The 14192-nt window shown below is 38.3% G+C and overlaps 1 protein-coding gene across 1 annotated transcript in view; it reads left to right on the top strand.

Annotated features, from left to right (window-relative positions):
• The window catches only part of LOC121673172 (glutaminase kidney isoform, mitochondrial), a 54156-nt gene that overhangs the window by 26363 nt on the left and 13601 nt on the right, over nucleotides 1-14192 (top strand). Inside the window, exons 12-13 of the mRNA XM_042046259.1 lie at nucleotides 1089-1220; nucleotides 2683-2775. Of these exons, the coding sequence (XP_041902193.1) occupies nucleotides 1089-1220; nucleotides 2683-2775 (225 nt within the window). The remainder of the gene's footprint in view (nucleotides 1-1088; nucleotides 1221-2682; nucleotides 2776-14192) is intronic.

Here is a 14192-nt window from a genome sequence, read left to right as displayed (position 1 = left end):
AAGAAGACTAATCTGTGCTATTATTTTCTGTGTTCCAGGGGTTGCTTCCTTGTTTTTGAGGCAGAGGAGAGGGCGTTACATGAATTGTTTAGAAATTGAACACACTGTGAGGGAAAATCTCACCTAAGATTCATGGCACTACTAGTGTCACATACCTTATAGCACTCTGCCTTCACATTTGGGAATCCTTTTCCTATCAAAACATGAATACTGTTCCTTAGGAAAGGCTGTTCATGAGAGAAACAGGTCATGATGAAGATGGAACTAAAAACATGGCTGCAGAAATCCTGCTGTATGGGAGTCAAGGATAGCAGAAAGCCTTTGCAGACAGTTGTTTTTCCTTCACTAACTCAGGCTCAGAAATTGTCTTTATGTGTTGTAAAAATGGCTGTCATACACAGCACATGTACTGTGCTCCTGTTTTCTAGCAGTGTGTTCCATACATGTAAATATTTCGAGATGGACTGTATCTTATTGATACTTTCAGTACTCTGGTCTGAGCATTTTTAGTTTTTCCTTAGTGCATACACGTAAAAGTGGTTATGGTGGCGTTGTGTGACTTAAGAGTTGCTGCTTGGAGAGCTATGAGGATGTGTGACATGTTAGTTCCTTCTGGAAAAAAGTAATGCCTTTGTTCATATTGTAAATAAGTAGGTTATTGTATGATTTCATAGACACTCTGCAATTTTCTTGTGGTTTTGTTTTTTGCCTTTTCCAGTCAAGATTTTTACAGCTTCATTCTACCACCTTGTTGTAAGCTGTTCATGAGACATACACTTGTGTACTACTGCTTAGTCACAGTTGCTTGTTTTATAATAGATTTAAATTATCTTTTTTCACAGTATTACTGACTCACTGTATTCTGAGAGCAAATAGTTTTATGATTCTGAACCTCGGATTGTCACAAACTGCATCAGGTTATTGTTTATCTAAAAAGAGATAAGTAATAATGCTTTCCTGGCTTCAAGTGCCTTCCAGATACATGTTTTATAAATGCTACACAATAATCTTCAGGAAAATGCTGATGCACTGTGTTACAATAGTCAGGAACATCTGCAGAGGCCAGTAATTCTCTGATTATTCTATAGGTTGGTCTTCCTGCAAAATCTGGAGTTGCTGGTGGCATTCTTCTGGTTGTTCCTAACGTCATGGGCTTGATGTGCTGGTCACCTCCTTTGGACAAGATGGGCAACAGTGTTAAAGGAATTCACTTTTGTCATGTAAGCAGCATTGCCCTTGGGGTTTTTTGGTTGTTTGGGTTTTGGTTGGTTTTTTTTTTTTTTTTTTTTTGCTTTTGCAGCTGATGTTTACGGAGTTTCAGTTCGCATAGCTGAGATTCTAAGTGAATTAAATGGTGATTTGTGATTGTTCCCTACATAACAAGTTTCATTGATTCAAGGGTGAAAGTCTAAGAATAGATATTTGCTTTTTAGTAATAAATAGCACTTGAATTCAGTGAGTGTTAAAATATGATGCCAGAAACGCTGTAGAAATCTGTTGTGGAAAAGCTTTGAAAAGGAACACTTCATGAAGTAACAAAAGTGCTGGATGCCAGTATATTGCATTAAAAACTGTAGAGCTCTATTTATAGACTTCTTTCCCTCTCTTGTCATAAAGTGCAGTTTTCAAAACACTGGAAATGCAACTCTTATTTACTCTTATTTCATTGCAATAAAAGAAAAAGATTGTAATGAAATATTGCCGTTCTGATGTATTTTTAAACTGATTTTTGTAAACCATGTGACATAAAAGATGTCTTCATACATGATACCCAGCTGTTGGGCAAGCTCTTCCTAGCTTTATGTTGTGCCAGTGAAAGGGCTGTGGATAGTCTGATGATAGCAGCATTAGAAGCAGGAGAGATTTTGGGGAGGACTGTGTAATGATTAATAAACACGTTTTGTGGGAGAGGAGAATGTAAAAAATTTCTTCCTTTTTTCTCCCTAAAACTACCTTGTAATGAATGATTGCTTAATTATAAATGGGAGGTTGAGCAGCAGTTAAAACTTTTCATGCTTCTATTTATCTAACATTCGTACAGCTTCAAATTAAGATGTTACTAATTCTAGTTTAAGTACTTTAAATTTCATATGAAATTGTGCTGGTAACTTAACTCTAAAATCCTGGAACAGCAGGCTAGGTGAAGATTTACTGCATCAATTCTGCATTCCAATGAGACCCAAAAACTGATACATGATCATGGCATACAAGTAACATGAATGTAACATTCACTTTTAAAAATAGAACAGCGTTGCCAAGTTTTGTAATTACAGCCTTTCATGCTGTAACTCAAACTGACTTAGGATCCATTATGTCACACATTTCCTTGTTTCATTCTTTAGACTGCAGTTTGATGTACTGGACTAGCCCAGGCTATTCTTTCTGCTCCTGAAATGTTCCATACAGCTGGAGTAGGAATTTATTAAAATAGGTATTTTGCAAATTGCTCCTTGTTTCGTTCTTCGTTAGAAGGAGTTTAAAGGTATTATTAGAGCTTTATCATATAGTCGTGCAATGTTTAAAGGGCCTTACAGACATGGGTATTGATTTATTAAATCAACCTCTCTTCTTACTGGTTTAAGTTACTAGGATATGATGCAAAATGTAAGGGGTAGTATTATTAACGTATATGCATTTGGCTATCATATGCAGATAATAATGCATGTTCTTAAATATTTGCAGGATCTGGTTTCTTTGTGCAATTTCCATAACTACGATAATTTGAGACACTTTGCAAAAAAGCTTGATCCTCGCAGAGAAGGTGGTGATCAGCGGGTAAGTTACTGTCTGTGTTCAGTGAGTATTGCTTGTAGACTTCAGAAGAAATATGGAAAAGTTCTTCTCTAAATGCCAAACTGCTCAATGACATGTATTGCATCAAAGCTTTCAGATAACGCAGTTAGTGCACATTATTAGTGGACACTTGCCTGGGTGGACCACACTATCACAGGGTTTTTTGTAGTAGAATTTCATATTAGAAATGAACTCCATTTCATACAGTTCATCTCCCCTGCTAGATTAAGTAGATGGTATCTGATCTAAGTTGCAAAGAGCTTTACTGTACTGGTTGCCTTTAATAAAGACTTGACCAGCTGGTGGGCTTAGCCTTTCTGTTGGGTGCTGCAATGCAGGAGATGTGTTTAGCTTTATTTTCATGGGGGTATCTCTGACCCCACATGACCTGCTGTGAGAGTTGCACAGGCAGTGAATTCAGGCATGAATAGTGCTGCAGACAAGAGCCTGTTACTTAGGGACCAGCGTAAGCAGTCTTTGGGAATGAACTGAATCCACTCCAGCTACACAAAAGATACAAGTGTGAGGTGTTGAGATAAGGAAAACCTCTTTTTGTTTTCAATACCATTAATGTTTTGACTAAGACATGAAGATTTCAATAGGTGAAGTAGAATGATTTTGAAAGTGCTTCTATTTGCATGTATACATCTAAAAAATACCCAGTTTTGAATTTGATTTTTTTATAAGTGGAAAAGAGAAACTAAGAGTTTATGTGAGGAGCTGAGAAACTTGAGTCTGTTAGCAATGACTGCAAGTATGGATTTTTTTTTTTTCCCTTCAAGTACACTAATAAATAATGTATGTTGCTTGAACAACTAGCATTCCTTTGGACCAATGGACTATGAGAATCTCCAGCAAGAACTTGCTTTAAAAGAAACAGTATGGAAAAAAGTGTCACCTGAATCAAACGAGGACATCTCCAGAACCGTAGTGTATAGAATGGAAGGTCGGGGAGAGCAGAACTAAACGAATGGGTTCTGGTTTCATTAAATTCTTCATTTTAAAAACCCTCAAGCATCTCTAGATTTAACTTTGGTTTGAATATTGTTTACCTGGTGTTTCATTTATATATACATTTTGTGTAAATTCTGTATGCTATACCAAAAAGATTGTCAAAGTTCAAGGGTATGTGGGGAAAAATCATGTGCAAACAACAAACCCAAAGCTGTAAACTGACTTTTGTAGTTACTTAGAACACGTTTAGTTAAAAAAAAAAAAGTAAAGGTAAATCTTAGTGTTTTCGAAGATATACCACAAAAGTGGTATATATCTGTTTATTTTTGTTTATATCTGAGAATTTTAAGTATACAAACTTTTGAGGCTGAGGAAGAACTTGTGTCCACTGAGCAGGGTCAGCATGCAAAGATAGAATATTAATTAAAATATAAAATAGTGTTCAACAAAATACACCAAATTCCTGAATTTCTAAATAATTGTATATTAAGTGGAGATGGGTTCTGAGTCATATTAGTACCACATCAGGGTTTTTTTAATGTCAGCTTTCAAATTTGAGCAGAAACAGACCCTTTGCATATGCCATGCTAGTGAAGATTATTTTTTCTTTTAATCAGACCATTAATAATTATTAATGCTAATGTTGTAATAAAGAGAGCAAAAATGCCTGGGCAGGAGTGGGAGAAGTAGGGAGGAGAAGGAAAAAAACCTGTCTTGTTTGCAAGTTAACTAATGCAGCAAAGAGATTTCTGACACAATTATTTTGAGTGCCTCTCTTGCTGCTTGTGCTGCCAGCTGGTAGTTATGACTCAGAAGTCTGCCTTACTAATAGTGCTGTGCTCCACCCTGGAAAGGAATGTAAGCAATCTGGGGTTTGGAGTGGTAACCACCTTAGCAGTGGGCAGGAAATATGTTCAGAGGGAAGCAGATAGGTAGATCTTACTAGAACTGTTTACAGTTAACTTACTTTTCAACCATTAATGCGTGCGCATGTTTGTATATGAAGATGAGAGGTTTCACTTACACACGAGCAAATTCTTGAGAACTTATCATTAACTGCTGCTTTTTGAAATGATTTTGAGTTTGCAGCTCTGTCAGCTCGCTGAGAAAGAGGACTTGCATTTTTCTATAGGCAGCTGCATCTCTTAAACTGCATAATTTGATAATTTGAGTATCTTGAGTAGGATGTAGCTCCAAATGATATATTTAAGCTTCAGGTAGGCTCAAGAGGCAGTTCTGGACAGAGGTCAAAGACTTGCTAAATTCTTAACACTTGTAGGAATTAGATTCTTAATAATGCTAAAAATCTTAGAAAATCATTCTCTATAAAAGTTTTCTCCTTTATAAATTTGCAAATTATATGATATATCCCATCCCTAGTACACATCACACAGAGTCCCGGTTTATCAAACTGGGGAAACTTGTCCAAGCAATGATAAATGGTATTAGCTGGTAGAGGATTTTAAGAGACAGTGACAATTCCGTAGGAACACCTTCACCTCTTCTCCCTGCTCCCTTCCCCAGTCCCTCTCCCTTTTTTTGTTTATCTAAAACTCCAAAATGTTGATAGGTGAGTTTTGCCTAATGGCAGAGTTAGTTTTTTCCTGTCCCTTTTTTGACCCATCCGGGTGTTTATGAGTTTAGTAAGATGCATAAAACAGAGCTTATGTTCTCTGAGAAAGCAAGCTGCTCTTAATTACTCTGTTTAGGTATTCTTGGTTTTCCATAAACATCTGAAAAAGCTCTGACTAAACCCTGAATTATCTTCATTTAGCAGAATATTGTAAAAGGATGGGCTTCCTGTCTTTGAAGCCTAGGATGAAAATATTTAAGCAAAACAGCACAGAACATAAATTTTCAGTGAATTTGATGCCCTACTGGGATGAAGAGGTAAATCTGTGGTGCAGATGTCAGTAATAAATGTCAGTCATGAATTGCTGAATAATAACTGTTTTATATTCTTATCTCTGATGATAAGGTTAGGTTTGTTAGTGCTTATCCTCAAAATAAAGGCAAAGTCTTGAATTATAAAAACGTCTTGCCTGTTTGAGGATTTTACAGTAAACTAGTAGCTACAGAGACATAAAAAGTATTCAGATCCCACAGAACTACTTTACCTGAAATGCCCTCAGTTGCAAGAGGGAACATAATGTGTCTGTGCTGCTAATGAAAAGTATTTACAGTGGTGACATGTTGCTGGATGCATTATGGATTTAACTAAAAATGGAAAAGGCAAGATGCAGGATTTGCTTGATCTGATTCTACCCACCTTGATTTTTAGTACTGTTTGAAGCCACTTCTAAAGATGTGGTTGAAGATAGAAGATTTTTCCACGTGCAAAACTTGTGGTAGAGTCAAGTCCTGCATGGGAAATACAAAAATAAGGAAACTACTAGGTCTTTAATATGCATAATAAGAATATTTAGAGTACAGCTTACACAGTCTTTAAATAAATATATATATATATATATATTGCAGTTCTGTAATATATGCTTTTGAAGCCTGCCTCAGAATTGAAGGCAGCTTCTAGCTAGGAGGGGTCAGGAAGAGACTCCTCTGACCCAGCTGTTCTTTAACTTGCCCACCCTTGTAGTTTCTTGCCCTGGCCTGCCATGTGTGCAGAAGGCTCCTCTTCATGGCAGGGCACCTGGGCAGCCGAGGCCAGGGCTGGGTGTGCCGAGAGGCGTCACCCATGATGGGCAGGTGGGAGAGGCCGGGGCCACAGAGTTTTAGTCATTCCATGTGTGAAGTCTGCAACGGTTTTAGTGTTCACCTGTGCTACAGTAATAGCAATTCTTGATATTCAAGCATTTTAGCTGTTTGTTTGTTTTTCTTTGTCAGCATCATTAACATTTCATTAGAAATGTAAATGCTTTTTAAAGTTTTATTTTAGCATTTGTGTTGTACCTTTTGGCTCAGTTGTTAAGTTACCTGTCTCGTTTTCCATTTTTCATTTGCATTGTATGTTATTTATGTATCTTGATTTCCAGCATGCTTATTTTTGTATTGTTTAATAAATTTATTTTAAGCTGATTTTTATTGTATTTTTTTTCTCTCAATGGAGAACAGATTTGTTCAAACACGTTTTTTAGATTGAAATTGAGATAGTGAGCACTCTGTTCTAAAAAAGATTCTGAAAAAGTAGGTGGAATAAGCAGATTTAGTTAAACCAGTCACTGAAAACTTCCTGAATATTTTGTAAACATTTTGTGCAATAATCTAGTTATTTTTCTCTTTGAACTGATGTCTTAGAAAGTGGAAAGCAAAAATCAAAGAAGCAAAACTTTGTCACCGTGGCTTTTTTGATAAAGAAGTCCTGGTGCAGTAGAATATTAACATCACTGTGTATTTGTATGGTTCTGAAGATACTGATTCAGTCACATAGAAAATGTATGGTTAGTGGTGCCAGTGCCAGCATAGTAACTGCTGATCCTGAGCATTATGAAGGGAAAAATACAGCTTGTAATAAATCCTGTATAGCAAGGATGGGTCCAAATCCCACATTGTTTTGGTAGTGATGATGGGGCCTTCCTCTACTGAGGATGGTCAGAATTGTTAATTTAGCTTTTCTGTAGACTGGTTTATAAGCTGAAGTTATTTGTTCTATGGTTGTAAAATTAGCTGTATGTTTATTATACGTAAAACCATTGCATATCAAAAGAGTTTGTTCTCTAAAAGTCATAAAGATGATGGAAGGAAAAAGAGTAGTAGGTATAAAGAAAGAGCCACAGGTGATTTACTGTAAAATTATTTTGCCTCTTATATTGTGGTTTTCAGCATGTATTTGTGTCAGAAGACCAGTGGATGGGTAGATGAATAAAAAGGCAATGGATTCAGAGGAGGGTGGGTGGGAGGTGGGGGATGGATTATGTTGGTTTTTTATTGCTCTTGTATCTCTTGGTCTTGATACATACATGTCATTGATGCACAGTAATTTGTGAACAAAGGAATTAATTATGAGCGTAATTTATGTACGATGTTTTAGTATCCTAAACATTGTTTGTAGGCTTTTACTGACTTTTTTTTTTAATTCTAAAATGTATTTCTGTAGTTTATTTGAAGGGAGCTCAGAATCAGTTATTGCAGTGAAAGAAGAAAAAACTTGTTTCAGCTGATGTCATATTAGAATGACTTTATGCACCGAATAATTTGCCTTCAGTGCAGAGTCTTGTTGAGGATTTGAGTCCACAAATGTCTGTAGTAGTTGGAGGGTTGGCAAGAGGCTTCAAATTGGGTAGAAATCTTAACTAAAGCTTTGTTTTTTCATCATGCTGGCATCTTGTCTGTTCCACATTTGTCCAGTCTGGAAAGGCATGACTAACTAATATATGTAAAGACACGGATGAGTCATGCACAGCCCCATTTTCTTTCAGGAATTTGTGTCCCAGTATGTTGAATAATTTAAATAGTCTAAATTATTAAACTACCTACCTTGAATCAAGTGTGGTTTCTGATTTGCCATTTGCTCCTTCTGGAGAATGTTGTGTGCAAAACAGAAATGCCCTCTTTTCTTTGATTTTCATGTGAGTAGGAGTTAATTTTATTACTGGCATCTAATCCTGCTTTTGCAGACTTCTGGTATCACTTGGACACTGAGCATTTAAAAGGTTTTGCAAGACTCGAGTGGCACCGCTCTGCACATGGTTCAGCTACTCCTAAAAATGCCACGTGCGTTTCTTCTGCGCGTAGCAGGGGTACGTGATGGTCACATCTGAGGCTGCAGCTTAGCTGAATAAAGCCTAGAATGGAGTTGAGTGGCAGAAATGTGGTAGGGGGAAGTTTGTTGGGTATTTTGTTTGTTGTTTTTTACCAGTTTAAGCAGGACTTAATTGAGGCAATAAAGCTGTCACTGGTGCTTGACTGACGACAAGGCAGGGGGATGTTTGGAGAATAATAGACACTTTGACACCTCAGCACTAAGGCTGAGGAGGAAACGGGGTTGTAGGAAGGACGAGGGGAAAAGGAAGTAATTCTAGAATGTTTTTCTATCCTCAAAAATGTTCCAGCCAAGCATACTTTGATGTATTTTATGTGCTAGGCAGGCACGTGGAGCAGCATATCTGCTGGAAGGTGCTGCTTCCTGTTTTAGCTGCTGCTCTGCTCTGATTCTGACTCAGCTGGCACATAGCTGTGCCTTTACGTGGTTTTACAAAATTCATGTGCACACTGTGAATTGGAAATTTATTTTCATATTGTATCTTTTCTTAAATCAGGTCAGATTTACTTAGCTAGGTGCAGTTACTGTAACCTATCTGTATGAGGTGCAGGAGGCACTAGTGACTGTAAGCAACCTGAGAAGGAAACCATGAGGTCACAGAAGCTGGGAGGGATCTCTGGAGATCTTACAGTCCAGCCTCCTGCTCAAAGAACCATCTAGTGTCAGTTGGATCATGTTGCTCAGGGGCTTTGCCAGTCAAGTGTTGAAAACCTCCAGCGATGAGGTTTTGTCATCTGGCTGGGTGACTTATCCCAGTGCTTTAATGCTTTGATTGAAGAATTTTTTCCTAACCTACAATTGGAATTTTCCCTTTGTAGCTTGTGATGGTGACTTCTGTCATTTCACTGAGCATGATGATTTTACCACCATGTTGTAATCTGTTGGCTTTTAGGGAGTCCTAGAAGTGGCATAGGTAAAAATGGCTTTTGGTCAGCAGTAACTAGTATTTTCACTTCCTGCTGTATTTTTCCTGCTGGATTCTAAGTATTTTTTCATTATGTCATTGGAAATGAAGTGATTTAGGGACTTGAAAAGGCCATATTCCCTTTATTTTTCTGCTGAAGCCCAGCAGGCTAAATGCAAATGTGGAAGTGTGTAATTTGCTGAGGGATGGCATGTTACTGTTAGGACCCCTTGTGATCAGAGCGCTTGTCAAAACAATGAACTGAGAACACAAGTGGAGTGATAGGAAGAGATAATGTTACTCATTTCCTGTTGATGTCATTCACTAGCCCAGCTTTTTCCTTGAGGCAGGCAACTTTATTGTTTGTTCAGGAATTACTCATGCAATAATCGGGGTTTTTTGGACTCATAGACCTGCCTTTGGTTATATGTGTGGCTTTTACTTTCTGAATGGAAAGTACATTTCACACTTCTTTTAAAGGACCTCTCTCTTAAATTTCTCCAACTTGTAATTATTGCAAGTCAAATAATTAAAATGTAATGTTGATCTGAGAATAAACTGTTTCGGTTAAACATGTTTTAAAAAATCCCCACTCATGCCATTGCAGAGCAGGATTAAGAATTATGATTGAGGACATAGAGAAGCGGGCTTATCCAGCTGAGTACATTTTGTCGCATATACCAAGGCTGATGGGGAGTAATATGACTGTTTGCAGTGTTTAAAGATAAAAGCAGGGAGGCAGAAGATTTGATTAAGCTAATAAATATTTCCAAAATGAGGAAAACAGGTAAGGAATACATAGCCTAAAAATTAGAAGAAGATTTATAGCAACTTGATCCTAGTATTTAGAAGGAGCCTTCACGGCAAGAGTAGACTGCAAGCATCTGGTAAGATTTCCCCATTCTGCTTTCAACCGGTAGGGTGGAGTCAGTCTGTTTGTAGTGCAGGTGCCTTATGTCCTTTGAGAGCAAAATCCTTTCTTTTGGGAATAATTCCAGTTCCAAGTCTTGTATTTAAGAGTAAACTGTCAGCCACAATTTGTGAAGTGCCTACAGGCTGGAAAGTGGGAGCATTGCCCCACTCTACTCTGTTGTGTGGGTGGGTATCAGTGTGTCAATAGGTCCTTGAAAAGGCAGACATCCTTTTGTCCTGTCTGCTTAACACAGCTCGTGTCACTAAAGCACCCATCAGCATTCCACTTGATTCATGTGACTGTGGTTGATCCCAGTCCTTTGGTCCCAAATCTTGCACTGTTAGTGATGTCTATATCCATTACTTCAAAGGCTCTTGTTTTTTTTCCTGCACCCAGGATCAATGGCTTAGCATTCATTCCTCTTTTTAAGGTTTCTGTATATTTTCCCTATGCTCTTTGTTGCAGAACTGTTAGCAGGGGGTTAGTCTTTGAAAAGGAGCTACCAAAGTAGGTATCGCGACATTTCTGAGATAGTTTACTGCAATAATTATTTTACCATTTTTGAACTACCAGCCGCCATTATTTACTGACAGAATGTTTCATTGCTGATGAGAAATGCTGAAAAAGTTTGATAGTGGAGTAAGTGAAACTTCTTGAGCGCGTCATTTTCTTACATAACTTGGATGCTTTGGACATGGCAGCAACATTGAAGTATTGCCATCCAAGCTGCTGATGGCAAATGCATGCCACCTAGAAACGAAAATTTGCTTTGTCTTTGTCTTGTGACTTGAAGGGTCTAAGTCTTTATGTTTTAAATCTTTCACTTGATCTAGTAAACTTTTTGTTGAAATGCTTAATTGACCTACCATTCCTTTGTGATACTGTTCATGGCCAACAATGCAGCAGTAACACCTTTGGTCATCATGACAGGAGCCAGGTTGGATTTTTCTGTGACTGACTCCCTCTTGTTAATTCATGGTTCTGTGGAACTGCCTGATTCACTGTTACTCGCTACTGCTATTCTAACTTGGCTTTCCTTATTAGGTGTTCAAAAACCTTTCTTGCTGGCACAGTTTGAGTTTATGGATATCCATGAAAGGTCTTTTAAAAAAAAAACCCCAAAACCAAGAAAGTGGAATCAGCCAACTTTAGCTCTTAAGTCTAGTGAAGGATGATTAAATGCTCAGTTGATATTTTGGGGGTCTTTTCAGTGATGTGCTTAATTCTGTTGTTTCTAAAAGCAAAAAGTGTGATAATTCATTGGTACCAGAAGAAATTGGAAACAGCAGGTGGAAGCAAGCATGGCCATGCTCACTGTAATCTAGTGAAGGCAGCTTTGGTACTCAGTTTTCTCTCTTCTTCCCAGTATTTGTACCTTCTGAAATCAACATAATCATTCCCAAAATTTAGGGATGGGAATGGGTATACCCTATGAAGCAGAGTATAAGACATCTGTCAGAAATTGTTAGTGAGTAGCTCTTGAGATCAGCTCCTCTTCTGCCAGGCTCTTCTGTTTGTCCAGGCACACATGTGCACAGGCAGGGAAGCTCTCCAGTCACGACATTATCATCTGAGCACTGCTGAAGCTTCAGCATTGGGTACTGTAAGGCCTTCTGTGTTGAAATATTTAGGATGATCTGTTGTTCCGGGATATCTGTGTCAGCAATATTGGCTGGGTCCATCCTGGTACCTGTTCTTGATGCTTCATACCAGGCAGTTTTTCCTGGAAGTTTCTTCCAACTACAGATTCTTGGGATCTAATACTGATGGAGTCAGTTGGTCTGAATCTTGAGCTCTGATTTCTGTGGGAATTTTTTCTGTGTACCCCTTGAACCCAGTTCATCATTAGTTGGTTTTATCTGCTAGAAAGGAGAAATACAAACCTAGTTTGCTTCCCACAACATTTCCTGCTGTCCTGCTCATGATGATGGCACTGGAAAGGAGAAACTGCCCCATCTACACACCCTGGGCGTTCTTACGATACTATGTAATATTTGCTAGTTAAATTGGTTTGGAATTTTGGAATTCCCTGATTCCTGGGGGAGAGGCTTGTATGCAAGGATCCAATTACACTTTGCTTTGTGTGACCCACTCTCCACCTTTGGATATCATGTTCTGGAGTCAGGATTAGTGAATGGTTGTTTCTTCTGCCTCCATCAGGGGAGGCAGAGGCAGGAGTGGGGCAGTTCAGGAATATGGCTGGCCAGAATAGCCTTGGCTCACCCTGTGGGGTTTGCACATCTCGGGAGTGGAATAGATGGGCATGAGCTTTCTGAAAGAATCTCAGTTACTGGAGGTAAGTAGATGTTTCACTTACTCTAGTAAACATTTTTTTTAATTACTTAACTCTTAATTCATCGTAATTAAATAGTCTTACCTGTAATTTAAACAGCATCAGTTTACTAATACTTCAGAATTAATCAATATTCAGAACTGTAAATAACAAGGCATTGCAAATTCCCAGGGTGTGTTGCCATGAAACAAGGTCTCTGCTTCCGTCGCTTGCCGTCATCAAGGGCTGTTCTGTATTTCAGGCGCTTGAGTAAAACCAAACATAGCATGAAGCAGACTACAGTTGCGGAATCACAAACTATATTGGAAAGATAGATGATTTCAAATTTCATTTACAAGATTCTAAATCTCATTTAGCATTTAAAAATTAGAATAATTAAATGTAATAATCTCTGAGCATGCATTGGCTGAATTAATTGCAGAACTGAGCTCAGTCCTACCTATGGCTCTTGCTTTGTTCTGTATGAGTCAAAGGATATTTTTGGACACTTGAAGAGCTTGCACCTCCTATCTGATAGTGTTCAGGGTGAGTTCACAGGTAGAGAGATGATGTGTTGAGGAATACCAGTGTTACAAACTCCTTCCAGAAATTTGTGTCCACTTGATGGCCATCTTATGAGCAAGAGGTTGGTGTTGGAAGAGATGAATTCTGTCTTTCATGGCTCCAAATGTGATTGGAGGAAAAGTACCTCCTGCTCACAGTTACTGCTTCCTGTGTCCTTAAGCTCTTTCCATTTTATGCAAACTAGTACAGTAACAGAGAAGAAAAAAAGAGACAAGCACTTATGGTATTGTGCTCATTGTTAGAAAGTATCATTTTCAGATGGTTTTGAATACCTCCATTAAAGTATTTTGACAAAAAAAAGGACTTCAGGCAGAGATGGACAAGGAAATGCAGGTTACTGTAACATGTGGTATCAATACTCTTAATTATTTGCAATTTTGGGTGGCATAATCCAGTACTTATCTTGAAAAGGTTTGAATCAGAGAGAGATATGAATGGTAGAAATCCATTTGATGCCAGTGGGTGGAAGAGGGGAGCATACCACCTCTGCTCAGCCTTCCCTCCAGGAAAGCTGCACTTCTCCTTTAGCAGCCTTAGCCCGTCTGTTTGCCAGTAAAGCAGGCTGACAGCTCTTCTTAGGCTGGAGAAAGGGTCCTGGTGTCACGAGAAATCTTTGGTGTATATATTTGGTTTATTTATTTCTTACATTCAGCTGCATGCACGGCTTCTGTGACAAGTTCCAAGACTGAGCTACTGGTGCAAGCTTGTTTGAATGTTCCTGTATCTGAACTGAACCTAGTCAAAACTCCTCGCTCTGTTTTTGGATTTTAAATAGACACTTCAGGACCATTGAAAAAAATTTTTTTTGTTAGTGTCTACCAGCTAGTTCAAAAATGTAGGAAGTCAGAAGGAGAAAATGACTAGCTTTATTCTAAAAGATTGGATTTGGATTTGAAGCAGTGTGAGTAGTTGAATTGCAAGAAGACATTTAAATGCCTACTGGGATTTTGGCCAGCTTTAAGTAAAAATAATTACTAACCGGTGTGCTGGCTTGCCTGAGGGTTTTGCAGCTCTGGCAGTGCAGTTGGTTTAGAGCTGCTTTGTGTTTGGATAC

The sequence above is a fragment of the Corvus kubaryi genome, unplaced genomic scaffold (genome assembly GCF_017639235.1).
Source record: "Corvus kubaryi isolate FWS band 111438036 unplaced genomic scaffold, C.kubaryi_AGA036_p1.0 65267, whole genome shotgun sequence".
NCBI classification, from domain to species: domain Eukaryota; kingdom Metazoa; phylum Chordata; class Aves; order Passeriformes; family Corvidae; genus Corvus; species Corvus kubaryi.
The sequence above is the reverse complement of the archived record's forward strand: the minus strand, read 5'-3'. Positions and strand labels throughout refer to the sequence as shown.